At 46.0% G+C, this 17666-nt stretch overlaps 1 protein-coding gene across 1 annotated transcript; it reads left to right on the top strand.

The window, feature by feature from the left end:
* The first annotated feature begins 9641 nt into the window (after positions 1-9641).
* Positions 9642-10244, top strand: LOC121872535. The gene is made up of 2 exons (XM_042375320.1): positions 9642-9824; positions 9981-10244. The coding sequence occupies exons 1-2, from the start codon at positions 9642-9644 to the stop codon at positions 10242-10244; spliced, it is 447 nt and encodes a 148-aa protein (XP_042231254.1).
* Positions 10245-17666: the final 7422 nt, after the last annotated feature.

Here is a 17666-nt window from a genome sequence, read left to right as displayed (position 1 = left end):
TAAGGTGGTGGCAGTGTGTTGTGTGGCCATGTATGGTGGTGACGCAGTAAGTGTGGCCATGTATGGTGGTGACGCAGTGTGTTGGTGTGAGACAGCGTGTCTTGTGGCCATGGAAGGTGGTGAGACGACGTGTCGTGTGGCCATAGTCAGCGTGTCGTGTGGCCATGGGAGGTGGTGAGACAGCGTGTCGTGTGGCCATGGAAGGTGGTGAGACAGCGTGTCTTGTGATGGAAGGTGGTGCAGCGTGGTGTGGCCATAGGAGGTGTTGAACAGCGTTTCGTGGGCCATGGAAGGTGGTAAGACAGCGTGTCGTGTGGCCATAGGAGGTGTTGAACAGCGTTTCGTGTGGCCATGGGAGGTGGTGACGACGTGTCGTGTGGCCATGGGAGGTGGTGAGATGAAGTGTTGTGGCCATGGAAGGTGGTGAGACAGCGTGTCCTGTGGCCATGGAAGGTGAAGACGTGTCGTGTAATAGGGTGTTGAGACAGCGTGTCGTGTGGCCATTAGAGTGGTGAGACAGCCTGTTGTGTGGCCATGGGAGGTGGTGAGACAGCGTGTCGTGTGGCCATGGAAGGTGATGAGACAGCGTGTCGGCCATGGAAGGTGGTGAGACAGCGTGTCGTGTACCATGGAAGGTGGTGAGACAGCCTGTTGTGTGTGGCCATGGGAGGTGGTGAGACAGCGTGTCGTGTGGCCATGGAAGGTGGTGATACAGCCTGCTGTGTGGCCATGGAAGGTGGTGATACAACGTGTTGTGTGGGCCATGGAAGGTGGTGAGACAGCGTGTCGTGTGGCCATGGAGGTGGTGAGACAACCTGTTGTGTGGCCATGGGAGGTGGTGAGACAGCCTGTTGTGTAGCCATGGAGGTGGTGAGACAGCGTGTCGTGTGGGCCATGGAAGGTGGTGAGACAGCCTGTTGTGTGGCCATGGGAGGTGGTGAGACAGCGTGTTGTGCGGCCATGGGAGGTGGTGAGACAGCGTGTTGTGTGGCCATGGGAGGTGGTGAGACAGCGTGTTGTGCGGCCATGGGAGGTGGTGAGACAGCGTGTTGTGTGGCCATGGGAGACGAGAACATTTCACCGTCGTCGTAAACACACCTACTGGCTGACTATTCCCCACCTTACGTTACCTGCGAGACGGGGCATTGTTGAGGTGCTCGGGGGACACGAAGTCTGAGACACGAGGCATTGTCTAGCCAACACCAGGCTTCTCCAGGCGTCATGACTCTACTGCCTTGGAGAAAAGGTGTTGTTCCTTCGTGTCTCTCTCTAGTCTTGAAAAAAAAGATGACTTGTCCGTCCCACCCTTCCTGGCTTCTGCGTAGTGATCCTGATAACATTGTTTCTTTAAAATTGCTAGAATGTATGAACCATGGGACTGGTGAGTCTAAATAGATCCAAACTACAGCTACACATATGAAGATGTTTGGACTAAACCACCTGTACAAAGTTGAGACACAACAGCGCTTCCTGCCACCATGGCGGACAGTTCCCTTCGATATCACAATACCGACATATCCGCCTAAAAAATTAATTATACAAAGCATTTATCTCCAACACACTGCCAAAGTGAGAGTTCTTGAACACATATACACTCTACAGATTGATGATAATATCACACAGACCATCTACACTGATGGATCTCTTAACACTGCATGTGGGAGGGGTGGAAGTGCTATTGTTGTGACTCAACCTGACGGTAATATAATTGAGAAAGGAGTTAGAATTAACAACTAGGCATCCACTCTACAAACTGAATTAGTTGCCATACTCACAGCTATTAAATTCATTGAACCACTGTCACTGACAGTTTCATCATCACTGACTCTCTATCCTCACTACTTGCCCTTGACACCCTCAACTCAAGTTGTCACGCTCTTGTCTCTGAAGACAGACATAAATATGCGTGCCTTGTTGACCGGGGTGTCAAGGTCAAACTGTTGTGGATTCCCTCTCACATAGGCCTCATAAAACATGACAGAGTTGATGCCCTCGCCAAACTCGCGTCTAACAAAGACACCGTTTAATACAATTTGGGTCTGTCAAAAAGAACCCTTAAAACTGTAATTTGGAAAGAACTTATTGATGAGTTTGACGCAAGTAGACTAGTGCAAACAGGCACTAGTCGATCCATAGTTTACCATGATGAGATGTATTAAGTGAATCATGTATATGGAGCAAGTAACAAGATCACTAGATTACAAGATGTTGTAACCGCTAGATTAAGGTTAGGATATAAGTACCTTTGGCAGTATGTTCCTCAAGCAGATGTAAACAAAACTAAATGTAAAGTGTGTGGCCATACATATGGCCACACACTTGAACACTACGTCCTCAACTGTGTGAAGATAGAACCTTTTAGGGACAGGTCCAAGCACACTGTGTGTGAAATGGCACAACACTTCATCTCTAATGGCAAGATAGCCGACATATTAAAATTGTATCCACTTTTTTGCACTAAGTAACCATATCAGTTCTCATGTTTAGAACCAAATACACAATGTGCTTGAATACTTCTCACGCAAATGTGAATAACAAAGTGTGAGGCAAGACATACTGCCTCACACGCCTGTACTCACGCATTTGTGAATAAGTTACCCTTTATGTATAGAATTAAACAAATAATGTAATTGAAATACTGTGTAACATTCAGTGCCATAATATCCTGACAACGGGGGTTAATTATTATGACCCGTTGTAAACTATACTCTGTAATCCTTTTGCGCTATCGCTCGCAGGATGAGTGTGGGGTGCACAATAAAGTAGCCGTTGTAAGAGGCAAAATCAAAAATCAAATCACGATGTTATGTCTCACAGTTTTAGTTGACTTTTATAAAATTGAAAGAAATATTATCCAGGAGGATCTACATAAATATACAGTACAAGTATGTGTGTTTCAATATCGTGAGAGACATAAGGGACTCATCAATAACAGCACAACTCACCGAAACAACTGGAAGAGTGGCTCACTTATAGCAAAAGAACATTCGACTGTGAATTATTGCCTCTAATAAACATAGAGATATTTAAACAGGCAACAGGCCATTGTGAGTAAGAGGATGAACACAAAGAAATTCCTCCACTCATACCTTGGTTAACTCAGGTCATTTCTAAGAAGTTCTCACAGTTCACTAAGGCCCGAAGTATTTCAAGCCTTACACAACATCCAGGTAACCCGATTCACTCATGAAAATGAGATCTCTAATTTTTACTTCTTTAATGACGTCAGTAAATAACATACGTGCTATTTCATGAAGAGACAATGCTGTAAATATATCAATTTATGTTATATGATTATATTAAAGTAATAATTCTAGCTTCTCATTGAGATAGTAACAGAGAGGAAAGTTAAAATTACCGAGACATATTACTACAAGAAACTGCACTCAGCGCTACACTTATAACACAATGATCTCTGTCAGTAAGCAATACTGTTAAGTAATAGCATAAGTAGATCAGCACCATCTTAAAAATCAGTGACAGAAAACACAATATAATTTAAGAGAGTGTGCGACTTCCGGCAAGTATTACAGGAGTAGAAGCTGGTGGTGACCCGTCGCTTAGAGAAGCTACCTGGACCTTGAGCAAGAAGGTAATGTGATTACTATGAGGTATGAGTTATTTGTTGTGTCACCGACAGATAAAAAGTAATATTGTGATGACCTGCGGGAAGCAGCTGTCAGTCTTGTAAGGATAGAGTGGAGAGGAGAGGGAAAGAGAAAGGGTGGAATGGGAAACAGGAAGGGTAAAAGGGGGCAGAATGAGGAGAAAAAGAAAGACGAGAGGAAAGAATGAGAGGGGAGAGAATGAGGGATGGGTCAGGAGACTCAGAGAGCAAAGGGATGTACACAAAGGAAAATATGGAAGGGGAAGGAAGGAAAAGGCAGAACAGGAGAGTGTTGGAGAACAGAGAAAGGCAAAAAGAAAAAGAACAGAAGAGTCGTAAGGAAAGAATCAGACAGAAGGAAAAAGTAAGAGGGAAGGGAAATGGACCCAGTACAGAACCAAGAGATATGAAGCAAATATACTGAGGCTCCGGGCAAGGAAGGCTAGCGTAAGGGGTCGTCCAATACCTGGCACTGGAGGAAGGGAGGGGGAGGCGGTGCCAGCAACGGAGTGCCATATCTAGTGTCCATTTAGCAGACAGTAGCTCCTTCGCTTGCCATGTCAAATGTCAATAGTCAGACGCAGCTGTCCGTCTGCTGCCCGCCACCTGACACCCGCCAGCACGTTTCCTGACGCGCTGATTTTGATCGCGTGGGACCGCTGTGGTGCAAAGGCAGTGTAGCTCACGCAACAATACTACTACTACTACTAATATTATTATTATTATTAATAATTCGTCCACAAACAGTTGTATCACACATTTACGTTGTTCCTCCTCCCAAAACTTTATTATTATTTGGTGTTGTCTAAACTGTTGCTATTTTATTGTCTTTCTTGTTTCATTAAGACCTGCTACCATTCTCGTTATTCTTTACTAATATGATATTCTTCTTCACGGGACTTACACTAAGCTTGTCAAGTGGTTTATTATTTAGTTACTTCTATAATTGATATATTTCCCTCTTATATTTACATACGTTTGGTCTTACGCATATTATTTTTTCCTCAAGTCTTGTACGTATATCCCTTAAGTCCTGCACGTATATCCCTTAAGTCCTGTAGATATATCCCTTAAGTTCTGTACATATATCCCTTAAGTCCTGCACGTATATCCCTTAAGTCCTGTAGATATATCCCTTAAGTTCTGTACATATATCCCTTAAGTCCTGCACGTATATCCCTTAAGTCCTGCACGTATTTCCCTTAAGTCCTGTACGTATATCCCTTAAGTCCTGCACGTATATCCCTTAAGTCCTGCACGTATTTTCCTTAAGTCCTGAAGGCATATCCATTAAGTTCTGTACGTATATCCCTTAAGTCCTGTATGCATATCCCTTAAGCCCTGCACGTATATCCTTTAAGTCCTGCACGTATTTCCCTTAAGTCCTGAAGGTTTATCCCTTAAGTCCTGTACGTATATCCCTTAAGTCCTGCACGTATATCCTTTAAGTCCTTCACGTATTTCCCTTAAGTCCTGAAGGTTTATCCCTTAAGTCCTGTACGTATATCCCTTAAGTCCTGCACGTATTTCCCTTAAGTTCTCTACGTGCAGTACATCCCTTCCCTCCTGCACACACAGCCTCGTCTACCTTAAGTTTATCGTGTTCGTCTATCTTGTCAGCATCGATCGTGAGTCACTTCCTTGTTACGTGTGTCTAGCTCGTACATTTCCTCAGGTATATTCGATCCTTCTAAAACTTAAAGTGAAAGTTGCATTTTGAAAGCCTGAAGATTAGTTAGGGGCAGTGCGGATATAGTACACTGTAGAATTGAACCTCCATTGTTACTAAGAAAGGTGCACACAAGGAGGCACTCAGCTATCTCACTTTTACAATTTTGTAAAGTTAGATACTCATTCACTTTTGGGTAAACTGAGGGTCCCCTGGGTGCGATCAAGTGACCCTAAGGGACGGCCGGCGAGGGTTGTATCCACTACTGCTAATATATATATATATATATATATATATATATATATATATATATATATATATATATATATATATATATATTATAGAAGTAATGAATATGGAATGAGGCTCATATATATTTTGAATATTCACTGTACTTATATATTGATGGGTTAATGTCTTAACCAATGTGGTAAAATAAGTGTGCCAATAACCATGGCCAATAGGAAGCTTATCAATACCACTGTAGCCAAGGGGTTAAGTGTTATTGTAATGTCCCCCCCCCCAAAAAAAAACTATCGTTCGCCAAGGGGTCGATGTGATTCGAGGCTTTCCGAGCAATGTAACTCGACCAGTTTCTGAACGGCTGGTAGTTCTCCGTCCGCGACCTTTGGGCATTAATGAGTTTATACGTTTTCGAACGATGTGAATTCTCCGAGGCTTCAGATGATATATTACCTGTATACGAACCGTAGTGGATGTCGTAAATGGACACAATGCTATGCCAGTCATCAAATGATCTTAAAATGAATAGAGCGAGGAACTATCAGGGAAACCTTGCAAGATGAGAAAGGTGCTATTATTGCCCTTCATAACGAGGGTACGTAACCCTGAGATAGCACCAGCAGTATCAAGATGGGTTGCGCCATCGTAACAATTGGTGCCACACTGAAACTTAAAACCAAATTTGCTTACAACCACAAATGTCATACTATAGGTGGACGGGGCTATCTATTCCTGCAAGTCACTTGATTTGAAACCTTATTTTGGTCTCAAACAAATGCAATTTACATATCAGTAACATGCCAGATCCCATGGAGACCGATATATTGTATATTGCTGTAGCTGTTCACTCTAATATCAAGTCCTATTTGCTTATTCACTCTCCATAAATCAGACATATCGTGAACAACATGAGTAGGCATATTGTCAAACTCAGTATGAATGAAACCCCGTTACTACAACGACGTAATGGTGAAATGTCCGTTTTGAGGTCTGTCTCAGTCTTAGTTGTCATTTTCCGAAACACTTCCATTTAATGTATATTTCAGTGTTATTGTAATCATCGGTCAGTGGCTTGTTTACATAACCCTTGCTTCTTCCTCGCGCGATACATATATTAATATAGCTTAATGGATTTCTTGTTATATTGAAGTATTTAATATGCTATACAAGGAAGACCACCCTCCCCCAATCCTATCTTTAGCTGTTGCTGATATGGCCAGCAGGTGTACCAACCAATAATGATGCCCTGGGGATAATACCAAAGTATTTCGTCTAGAGTTTCAAATTGTAGCGACGGAAAATGTAACAATACTTTTTTGGGGGAGCCGCAGTTCAGCAATAGGTTATAACAGTACGTTCATGAGTCATTCAGTCAGACAGTTACTCAGTCCATCAGTCAGTTACTGTCAGTCATATATTTCATCAGTTGGTTACTCAGTCCATCAGTTACCGACCAGACCACCAGTCAATCAGTCAGTCAAGTCACCTCTTTGTCCAACACTCATGCATTTTGTCAATTACTCAATCCGTCACTCAGTCAATCCGTCAGCTACTCGCTCAATCACAGATAATATCCAAAGAGGGTAACTCAGTACCAAGAACATAAGACCATCTTTGGTAGCAGCAGGAAAACCTCGGTAGCAGGAACGTAAAAAAGTGTTTGGCAGAGTAGAACAAGTGAACAACTAGGTACAGTACAAGAGAGAGAGAGAGAGAGAGAGCACGCGCCACACACACACAGCTCCATGTTCTCTGATATACTCTCTCATTTCTGGGTAACTATGGCAGCCAACTTCTTTACTAATCACAAAGCTAGCGTATGAAGGTGCATCCAACAATTTTGTGAAGTTTCTATTTCCGAAATAAGTCTCTAAAGGCTAATATTTGTAAAACTAGTTGCACCCGCCATCGCTGCCATGTTGTTTACATCAGTTGCCTCGGTCGTTCAGAGCCGATCTTTTTTGCTGACTTTTCTCTATTTATCTACCTTTTCCATTTTTCCTTTACCCCCTTCTACTCTGGTATTGCCTCAGCCTCTGCAGGACCTGCAGGGAGAACTCAACCCTGGGCGAATTAACATCGTTCAGCCTCCCATCGTTTGACATACCTCCCCCACACTCCTCCCAGACACAATAACGGACGACGCTGGCGCCGCACACACTCCTCCTGACCCCACTAAAGCGGATTAACTACAGTGGAGCGACGCAAACTCAAGCTGCCACAGTCGATTGTGAGCTGCACTCATGGCCAGTGATAGTGGCAGTGTAGCATCCGCCAGTGAGCACCATAATGAGAGCCACGCACCCTCCTCATACTGCAATGTGTGTGGACTTACTACTAAGAAAAGATCTTACACATACTGTACTGAGGAACATTGTCCTAACCTCTGCCACATACGTAGTAAGCATCCTGACCAGGAGTTTTGTTGCTCTCAGATAGAGAATTTAAGGACTCTTGGTGGCCTTACTCATCCAGTGGAGTACGATATACCAACAAACCAGCCCGTGACACAGGTACAGGACCACAACCTCCCTGATCTGTCACAAGGGCACTCATCTCTCTCTGAAAATACAGAGGATCTCCTAGCTAGAATCAGAGACCCTGACTGGGTTCTCACAGACAATTAATGAACTGACATCCCAGAAGCCACCCTTAATAAGCTCAACAGGCTCATAACCGAGGCACGACAGCCAGTTCCAAACTACTCCCCACCTGGCCTGATCCACCGACAGTTACCTTCCTGGGTACACTCTCTTGGAAGGACGTCCCCCTACTGGGCATCGCTGATTCCGACCCGGCCTTAGAGTCTGACTCCATCCCAACCATTTCCCAAGCTCACAACGCGGCTGTGTCCCCGCCCCTGCCCCAAGAAGGTCTTTACACATCATGGCTCTACCCAGGACCATTCGTCTACCTCACGACCCTCCAGGTCACCCCCACCGGAACCATTTAGCGTTCCTCTCGGCCAACGTGAGGGGCCTCCGGACCAACATTGGTGATCTCAGGCACAATTTTGCCCAAGAAAAATGCGGACATCATTGTAGTTACGGAGACGCTGCTGGAGCCGACATTCGGAAAAACGGCGGTCTACAGCCAATGGGTCAGGAGAGATCGTCAAGGGATGGCGGGTCGAGGTGTGGCTGTCTGTTTCAAGAAAACACTTCTGGTGCAGGTCCTGGAAACTGACATCCCAGCGTAGATGGAAGCATTTTTCTTTCCCGTTGTCCTCGTCGGTGGCGCTGCTCTCCAGCTCTGTGGTCTTTTTCCGCCCCCAATGGCAAGGATGCGCATCTCTCGACTTTCTGACGGAGTACCTGGATGACCTCCTTACCCGGTACAAATGTCGACACATCATGATCGCGGGGACTTGAATTATTATCTCGTCCAGGACTCCTTTGACAATCCCCTGGCTGTTCAGGGTCTGGTGGATCACGTAGATTTTCCCACCCACATTCACGGAGGGATGCTGGACCCCGTCATCTTTGACCTCCAGGATGATTCCGTCCAATGCCACCAGCTGGGACAGGTAGGTAGTTCAGATCACTACGCGGTCCTGTCCCAGGTGATGTTGGGTGTGGCGCATGATGAGGCCACCACTCGAACCATTTGGCTATGGGACCGTGCTAACTGGCCCTCCATGCGCCGTGATCTGCACAACACGGACTGGGATAATCTTCTTTTTGGTGGTGTAGGTCACAAGGCTAAGACCCTCACTACTCGACTCTTGGATCTACGGTAGCTTTACGTACCACATAGCCAGTACGTCACCAAACCCACGGACCAGCCTTGGTTTGGTTACCGTTGACGGCTTGCTGCAGAGACCAAGTATAAGGCGTGGGTGAGGTACAAAAAGAACTCGACCCGACACAACAAATACGCATGCCGAGCGTCCTGCAGGCACATGGCTGCCACCAGTAAGTGGATCACAACGAGGTGGGAGGCCGATATGAGTCGCAAGCTGACTGATGTGGGGGTGGGCTCCATGATGTGGTGGGTGCTAGTGAAGGAGAAGCAGGGGATTTGCCAACAAGAGTCAATTTCTCCTCTCACCAAACCGGACGGATCTTTAGCTACCAGCAGCAGGGACAAGGAGGAGCTGTTGGTAGAGACTTCAGCCCTAAAATGACTGTCGCGGAACCCAATAGAACCTCGCCACTTCTACAACTAGAGTGTGAGGAACAGCTGACCACAGTGGCGGTAACTCAGAAAAAACTCAAACGTATAATTCGAAAAGTTAATGTTAGAAAAGCAGTTGGCCTTGACAACATCAGCCTGTATGTCTTACGACACTGTGCCAACGAGCTAGTTGGTCCTCTTTCGACTGTCTTCAACACCTACCTGTTGGAAAACACGTGGCCCATTGTGTGAAAGCAGGCCAGAGTGGTACCTGTCCATAAAAAGCGGTCGAAGTCGGACCCAGAAAACTGCCGTCCCATATCACCGTTATCTGTGGTCAACAAGATATTTGAGAAGCTAGTCACGGAGGAAGTGAGTCGCCACTTTGATCACCACAATCTGCTGTCTAACCGGCAGTCTGGTTTCACCTCAGACCTGCTGCTGCTGCTCTCCAGAGACTGGCAGGATGCGCTGGACAATGATCTGGACACCCTCGTGATTTCCCTCGAGACAGCGGGGGACTTCGACCGGGTGTGGCACAGGGGTTTCCTGGAGAAGCTTCGAGCGAAGGGAATCGAGGGGAACCACCTCCTGCTTCTAGCAGACTAACTGCGAGGGAAAGACCCTCAGGGTTGTCGTCAACGGTCAGGCCTTCCGAAACTTTCCAATGGAGGCGTCTGTTCCTCAGGTATCTGTTTTGGGACCGATTTTATGGAACGTTCATATTGACGACCTCCTGCAACATATGCCAGTGGTATCAGGCTACACTGATGACTGCACCCTATCGTACTCTTATCCCCGCCAGGATAGCCAGCAAGCAGTCCAGAGAGTAAATCAGTAGCTGGAGCTGATCCGTGGATGGGGTACACGTTGGCAGGTGAATTTTGCCCTTCAGAAAGCACAAGCGATGGTGATATCCCGCTCCCCGGCACGGCCGCCCACCCCGTGAAGGATAGAATCCTTTTTGGAGAGGTGCCTCTGCCACTCCAAGATTACATGCCAATCCTCGGAGTGGACTTTGACAAACATTTGAGGTTCGACAAACACTTCCAACAACTGCGCCCGCAAGGCCTCACTCGGGTCTCCGCCCTGAGAAGGTGACTAGATTCCTTGACCACAATGGATCCTGACACTCTATAAGGCTCAGATAAAGCCTTCCCACATTGGAAAACTGGACGAGATACAGAGGCAAGCCCTGCAACTGATGAATTCTGCCTCACACCCTCCCCCATGACATCGTCACCACCGTGGATTCTCTGGAGCACCGGAGAGATGTGGCGGCCCTGACGGTGTTCCACAAGGCCCAGGTCCAAGAGGTGCCTCAACTGGCGGGACTTGGGCTGCCCGTACGAGCTGCAGAGAGGAGCACGACAACTGTGCTGTCGAGCGTCCTGCTGGTGGAGGTGCCGAGGTCTCGAGCTAGTCAGCATCAGAGGGCCTTCATGGCCAAAGTTTCGCGACTGTCGAACCTCCTTACGGCGGCTGTACCGGACGTTGGGAAGATGACGACCCAAGAGATGGCCGCTCATAGATGGCGAGCGACACTTCCAACTCCGCTGATTCTTCTACGAACCTGACTTACTCGTCTGTCCACAGCACGTCAATAAATGAGGTCTACAATTTTTACTGTGCATTACTATGTAATTTTTCTTAAATATTATTTGCTATGTCTACATTTTTATATTTTTAGTGGCTTTAATGTCCAATGTCCTTAACTATGTACTGAACTGTATGATAATTTATTGTAACACTCCTGGGGAAGTCTTTTCAAATGGATAGTTTTTACCTAAATTGTTCTTCACACAAGTTTATCATGTGATTAGGCTAAAACCTTGTCAGTGATTCTCATGTATCAACTGTTTAAAAAAATGTAAACGTGTTTGATATTAGAGCAACTCGGTACTAGGAACGTAAAAGAACATTTGATTTTAGAAGAACTCGGTACCAGGAACATATGGACGTGTTTGGTATGGAGTTAAAGTGTAGGTCTTAGCTTGAAATCATCCTCTGGTCGTCTCAAATGTTTACATATATAGGTTCGGGTAGGTAGAGTAGTACAGGGGTCACAATGGTACTTACAGACTGAGAAGTTACATGTGAGGTAGGATGGTCGGAGCGGTTGAGGGTATACATGTGGGTCATCATATCCACTTCTAACTAAAATAGAAACATTGAAGGGAACCAGACTGGACGCTGTCGTGTTGGTCAGTGAACACCAACTGTTTTTTAATCCAACTGAAAGTCTTCCCCTAAAAAAACAAAACATTTTCGTCTTTTAACTTTCCAAACTCAATTCTCTTGGCACCTCAACTTGAATAAAGATTTTATTCTTATTTATATTTTTCCTCTCTCTTTCTCTCTCTCTCTCTAGATTCCGCGCTTTTTTCTTTAAGCTTCCTCTTCTCGTTTGATCTCTCGCAGGTCTCCGAGTTCTTCCCCGTAGTCTTCCCAGTCCAATTACCACCTCTGAAGAGTGTGTTCTTTGCACCTTTTCTTCTAGATGTTGTGAGCGGTGAGCTGACTGCTTCCTCCACACTCTCACCCTTCTTGTGTCTGCTGAGCCAACTTTAACCTCCCATCAATTGTTTTGTGAAGCGATAGACGATGGAGAGTGAGGAAGATAGGAAAGGAGAGGGAGTCGTTTACAATTACTATTTTCTCTTGCAGTATTTTGGGTAAGAAATGCCTTATGTAGGGAAGAAGAGTCATTATCATTATTTTCTTTCGTAATGATCGTTTTTGAAAAAGTAAAAAGCTCTTGGAATCAGGAACACGTGAACACCTTCGCCTACTTCGTCATCGTTGATGCCGGGAAATCCCACCCAGGTGGCGTTTCATTAACTTGGTGGTGCTCAAGGCGGCTTTTTCCTGGAGTTTGTTTCTGCAGCAGCGAGCTCGCCTCTTCAAGATTATTTGTTGCAGATTTTTTCGCGAATTGCAATTTTCCTGCCGAGGTTGAAATAAGACTGTGGCAGAAGTATTCCTCAACACCTGCGGCCACGTCTCCACCAGGTATTATTCCACTATGACTTTCCACGCCGAAACAAGTACCTGGTTATTTATTTTCTGACTGTATATATATATATATATATATATATATATATATATATATATATATATATATATATATATATATATATATATATATATATATATATATATATATATATATATATATATGACAACACATTCGTGAATTTTCTTTTTTACGGGTGAAAGTAGCATCTGGTATAGAGGAGATATTTATTCCTCAGACAGGTAAACCTGTTTTAGCCATAACTTCAGCAAAGAGAGTCATCGTCACCATTACGCTATGAGAATTATACAGTATTTGTATGTGTATGCGCATGTGCGTGCGTGTGTTGGGCAGGCTTGATTCTAATTTCTCTCAAACTTTCAGATTAAATTTCGTCCTTGAGCTGAAGACTTCCTGCACGAACTAAGTCCCTGAGTCTGCTTGTGTTTGGTCGAGATCTCTCACAGATTAAGGTCTCGGGGTCAGATGTCACCGAGTTGGCTGAAGCTGTTGCTATAAACTTTCAGATCAGATGTTGGGCTTTTGATGTAGACTTAGCGACTAATATTGCTGACATTTCCTAACTTGCAGAGACGGAGAGAAAATAATTATAGTTCTACGAAATAATTATATTACTTATCAATAGATTTTTTTTCCATTTGATAAATAGTCATTATAGAACAAGGGGCGACAGAGATAACTAGTGGTTATAAGTTGAGTTTATGAGGACTGCGTGGCGTGAGTCAGAGGCGTGGCTAGAAATGATCTTAGTGTGGGTCAGCACACCAGGATAAAGCGTTCATAAATCTAACTACTAAAGATTTAAGAAATTATAATTAATTAAAATCATCAATGATTACATATTTTCCTAACCTGCCATTAAATATATATATAGCTGTTAATGAGTATGTTGTATTTCCTTGTGTATGAACCTTTGTCCTGCGTGGCAGTGAGAAGTGATACCACCCTCAGTGTCAAGACCTGATTGAATTACTCAGAATAGGCAAACTGTACTACAAGCTTTGTCAATAATTTTTTTAAACTAAACTAAGATAAAAACTACATGAACCATAGACCCTCCCCCCGATGACACATGGCGCTAACCGTCACCACACACCAGGGGGGCGGGGGTTAGTGTGGTCATAATATTTCCATCTGAACCCTCGCAACAGATGGATCTAAAACTACATATGAATCAACGAACATTCAATGATAGGGTAGTAGCTCTTGTTACACTAAGGAGGACCTAGTAGAAGTTTATACATATATAATATAATAATATACGAGTTAGTAATACGTATATGTTTAGGTAAATTAATGAGGTTTGTTACTGATTAAACAGTGATACAGTTTGAATCCACACATATTACCGTGACTGTGATGGCTGGTATAATATAGAACAATAACCAATTACTAATTAGGCTTACTTATGAAGTATCATAATACCCTATGGCCTATGGTAATGACTAATAAGAATAATATTAAATGATAATATGAACACTGACAACAGCAACAATAAATAGTAATAATAATAATAATAATAATAATAATAATAATAATAATAATAATAATAATAATAATAATAATAATAATAATAATAATAATAATAATAATAATAACAATAACAATAACAATAACAACAATAATAATAACAATAATAATAATAATAATTAAAAACACCTTCATAAGCATCAGCAATAAAACATTATAATCATAATTACATAAACAATCTAGAGAAACTTCTATAGAGATAATGTAATCGCCCTTAAGGCAATCATGGATAAGGAGATCAAGATACGATGACTAGATAATATATTTCGGTCAAATCTGTCAAAGACAATTATTACAACATCAGTAAACAGTTGATATAACATTCCTTAACCTAGTGAACTTCGCACGATAATATAACTTGTGGGATATTAAGAGCATCCCTTAGCATAATGTAATTGACACAATAATGTGCTGGTAGTATCTCATATATGCACTAATGTTCCGAACACGGACTGACGTATTTTCGGGTCTTAGAGGAGTAGGGTGTTCCCTGTACGGCTTCAAAGCGTGTTCTGAGCCCTCCTAGCAGGGCGACGGGTGTATGGCATCTGGTTCATATTGACAGATAATCACATTCAGCGTCTTCACCAGAGAGAGAGAGAGAGTACATATGTACATCGGTTTACATATATATCCACACATCAGTATTATATATCATCATCCCATCTATCGTTAAACATATTTACATGTCTATAGTGTTTAGGTCTATCTACATAACAATAAATCTATCCATCCATCTTTTCTCTATTCTTGTATCAACAATTCTATCCTTTTAATATGTGTCAATCCACGTATCAGTGAATCTATCCATCTTCCCTCTCCAATCTCGTATTAATAAATTCATCTAATTTTGCTTCGATTATCCAACGGGGAAACTCCTATCCATCTTGACATCATCCACATCATCTACTCCACCTGTCTATCCATATCCATGACGCTGTTTCCCACCCAGAGGATAGGGAGAGATGGAGGGAGGTGGATGGAAGGGAGGAATGGGGTGAGAGGGGAAGGGGGGGAGGAATATCGGAGCTGACACATTATTCATGGTGGCGGGGGGCGGCTGTCATCATGGGTGTGAGGGGAGGCGGGGCGGAGGCGTCACCTGGCCTGACCCATAACTACCATTACTACCACCATTACCACTACCACCAACCACCACCCGCGTGTCCCCACGGTGCTACCCACACCATTACCCTTGCTATTCCATCAGTAAGGCGGTAGGGGGTGAGAGATATGAGTGAGCAGGGAGGGAGTTGGGGAGGGGTGCTTGGTGAGGAGGAGGGAGGGCGTGGGGGTGGAAAGGAGAGTAAGGAAAGATGGGGGGTAAGAAGGGGAGGGATGGGAAGGGGTGAAGGAAGGAGGGAATGGGGCTGGGAGAAGTGAGGTAGGTGGAAGAGAGGAGGAGGAGGACGGTGGAGATGGAGGGGAAGGAGGACAGAAAAAAGGAGGGCGGTGGGGAGGGTGAGGAAGGAAAGGGGAGGTGTTAATGGGAAATAGAATAACGAGAAAAGAAGAGGAAGATGCCAAAAGAAGATGTAGGTGTGAGGAGAGGAGGGGGGTCGACAGGGGGTGAGAGAGGAGGGAGAGGGAAGTTGGAAAGGGATAGGGGAGGGCGTGGGGAGGGGGGAGGTGGGGGAGTGGGGAAGGTGGGGGAGTGGAGGAGGTGTGGGTAAGTGGGGAGGTTTGGGTAAGTGGGGGGGTGTGGGGGGAGTGTGGGAGGTGTGGGGAGTGGGGGCGTGGGGTTTTGAAGTGGGATACAATGGCGTGGTAGATAGGGATGAGGGAGCAAAAGAAAAGTGTGGGTAAGGGAGGTTCTAGTGTGTGTGGGGAGGTATGGGGGAATGGGGAGGTGTAGGGGCGTGGGGGAGGTGGGGGAGGTGTGGGAGTGGGGGAGGGGGTGGGGGGGAGGTGGGGGAGGTGTGAGGAGTGGGGGAGGTGTGGGGGAGGTGTGAGGGGTGGGGGAGTGGGGGGGAAATGGGAAGGTAGGGGTGGGGAGGTGTGGGGAATGGGGGTGGTGGGGCAATGGGGAGGTGAGGGGGGGGGGAAGGTGTGGGGGAGTGGGGGAGGTGGGGGGGTGGGGAAGGTGTGGGGAGTGGGGAAGGTGTGGGGGAGTGGGGAAGGTGGGGGAGTGGGGAAGGTGGGGAGTGGGGAAGGTGGGGTGTGGGAATGGGGAGGTGTGGGGAAGGTGTGGGGGTGTGTGGGGGGTGGGAGGTGTGGGGGAGTGGGGGAAGGTGTGGGGAGGGGAAGGTGTGGGGAGGGGGGGAGAAGACGTGAGTTTGATGACAAAGGCGCAGGGAAGAAAGATGGCGTGGAGGATGGGGAGGAGGGGGCGTGGGGGACGGGCGTGGTTCAGGTAGCACTAGACAAGGGGTGGAAGCAAGGTGGTCACATATTATGATTAATAGCTTCCGTTACCTGGCTGAGGAAGGTGATGGAAGGTGGTGGTGGGTGGAGGTGGTGGTGGTGGGTGGAGGTGGTGATGGAAGGTGGTGGTGGGTGGAGGTGGTGGTGGTGGGTGGAGGTGGTGGTGGAGGTGGTGGTGGTGGGGGTGGAGGTGGTGGTGGAGGTGGGTGGAGTGGAGGTGGTGGTGGGTGTTGGTTGTGGGTGGAGGTGGTGGAGGTGGGTGGAGGTGGTGGTGGAGGTGGTGGTGGGTGGAGGTGATGGTGGGTGGAGTGGGGTGGTGGTGGGTGTTGGTTGTGGGTGGAGGTGGTGGAGGTGCATGGAAGTGGTTGTGGTTGATGGTAGTGGGTGGAGGTAGTGGTGGTTGGTGAAAGTGGCATGGGTGGAAGGGCAGTGGTGGTGGGTGGAGTAGTGAATGGGTGGATTGGTGGTGGTGGAGGTAGTGAATGGGTGGATTGGTGGTGGTGGTTGGAAGAAGTAGTGGATGGAAGGATAGTTGGTGGGTGGTGGTAGTGGTGGATTACAGGTGGTGGTGGTAGTAGTAGTGGTGGTGGTGGTGGTGTTGGCGGTGGTGAACTACAGGTGGAGGTGGTGGTGGGAGTGGGTGGAGGGGCTGGGAGGGAAAACGGAACAAAGATGAGGAGGGTGGGAGGCAGAGAGGGGGGGGCGGGGGAGGAAGGGGTACAAAGTTGTAGTATGAGGGGAGGGGGGGAGGAGGTAAAAAACAAAGGGGTGTAGTTAGCAGAAGTGGTAATTTTCACAGTGGCGGGTGATTGCGGTGAGTGCGGGTGGTTTCAGTGTCGGGTGATCAAGGCAGGTATGTGGGGGTGTGCGTGACGGAGGGCAGTGTTGGCCTCGACGTATGGTGGTTACTGAGTGCCCCTGGCTTCTCCTGGTGGGTGCTCGAGTGAGTGACGCCTTGGGGTTATGTGGGGAGAGAGAGAGAGAGAGAGAGAGAGAGAGAGAGAGAGAGAGAGAGAGAGAGAGTTCTTCGATAATGATCCCCTCAGAGATAATACAAAACATAAATTGGAAACTGGAAAATTATTACTATTACTCCCGGT

This window comes from Homarus americanus, unplaced genomic scaffold (assembly GCF_018991925.1).
Source record: "Homarus americanus isolate GMGI-L3 unplaced genomic scaffold, GMGI_Hamer_2.0 scaffold39155, whole genome shotgun sequence".
Taxonomy (NCBI): domain Eukaryota; kingdom Metazoa; phylum Arthropoda; class Malacostraca; order Decapoda; family Nephropidae; genus Homarus; species Homarus americanus.
Note: the sequence above shows the minus strand (reverse complement) of the source record. Positions and strands in the feature narration are given on the sequence as shown.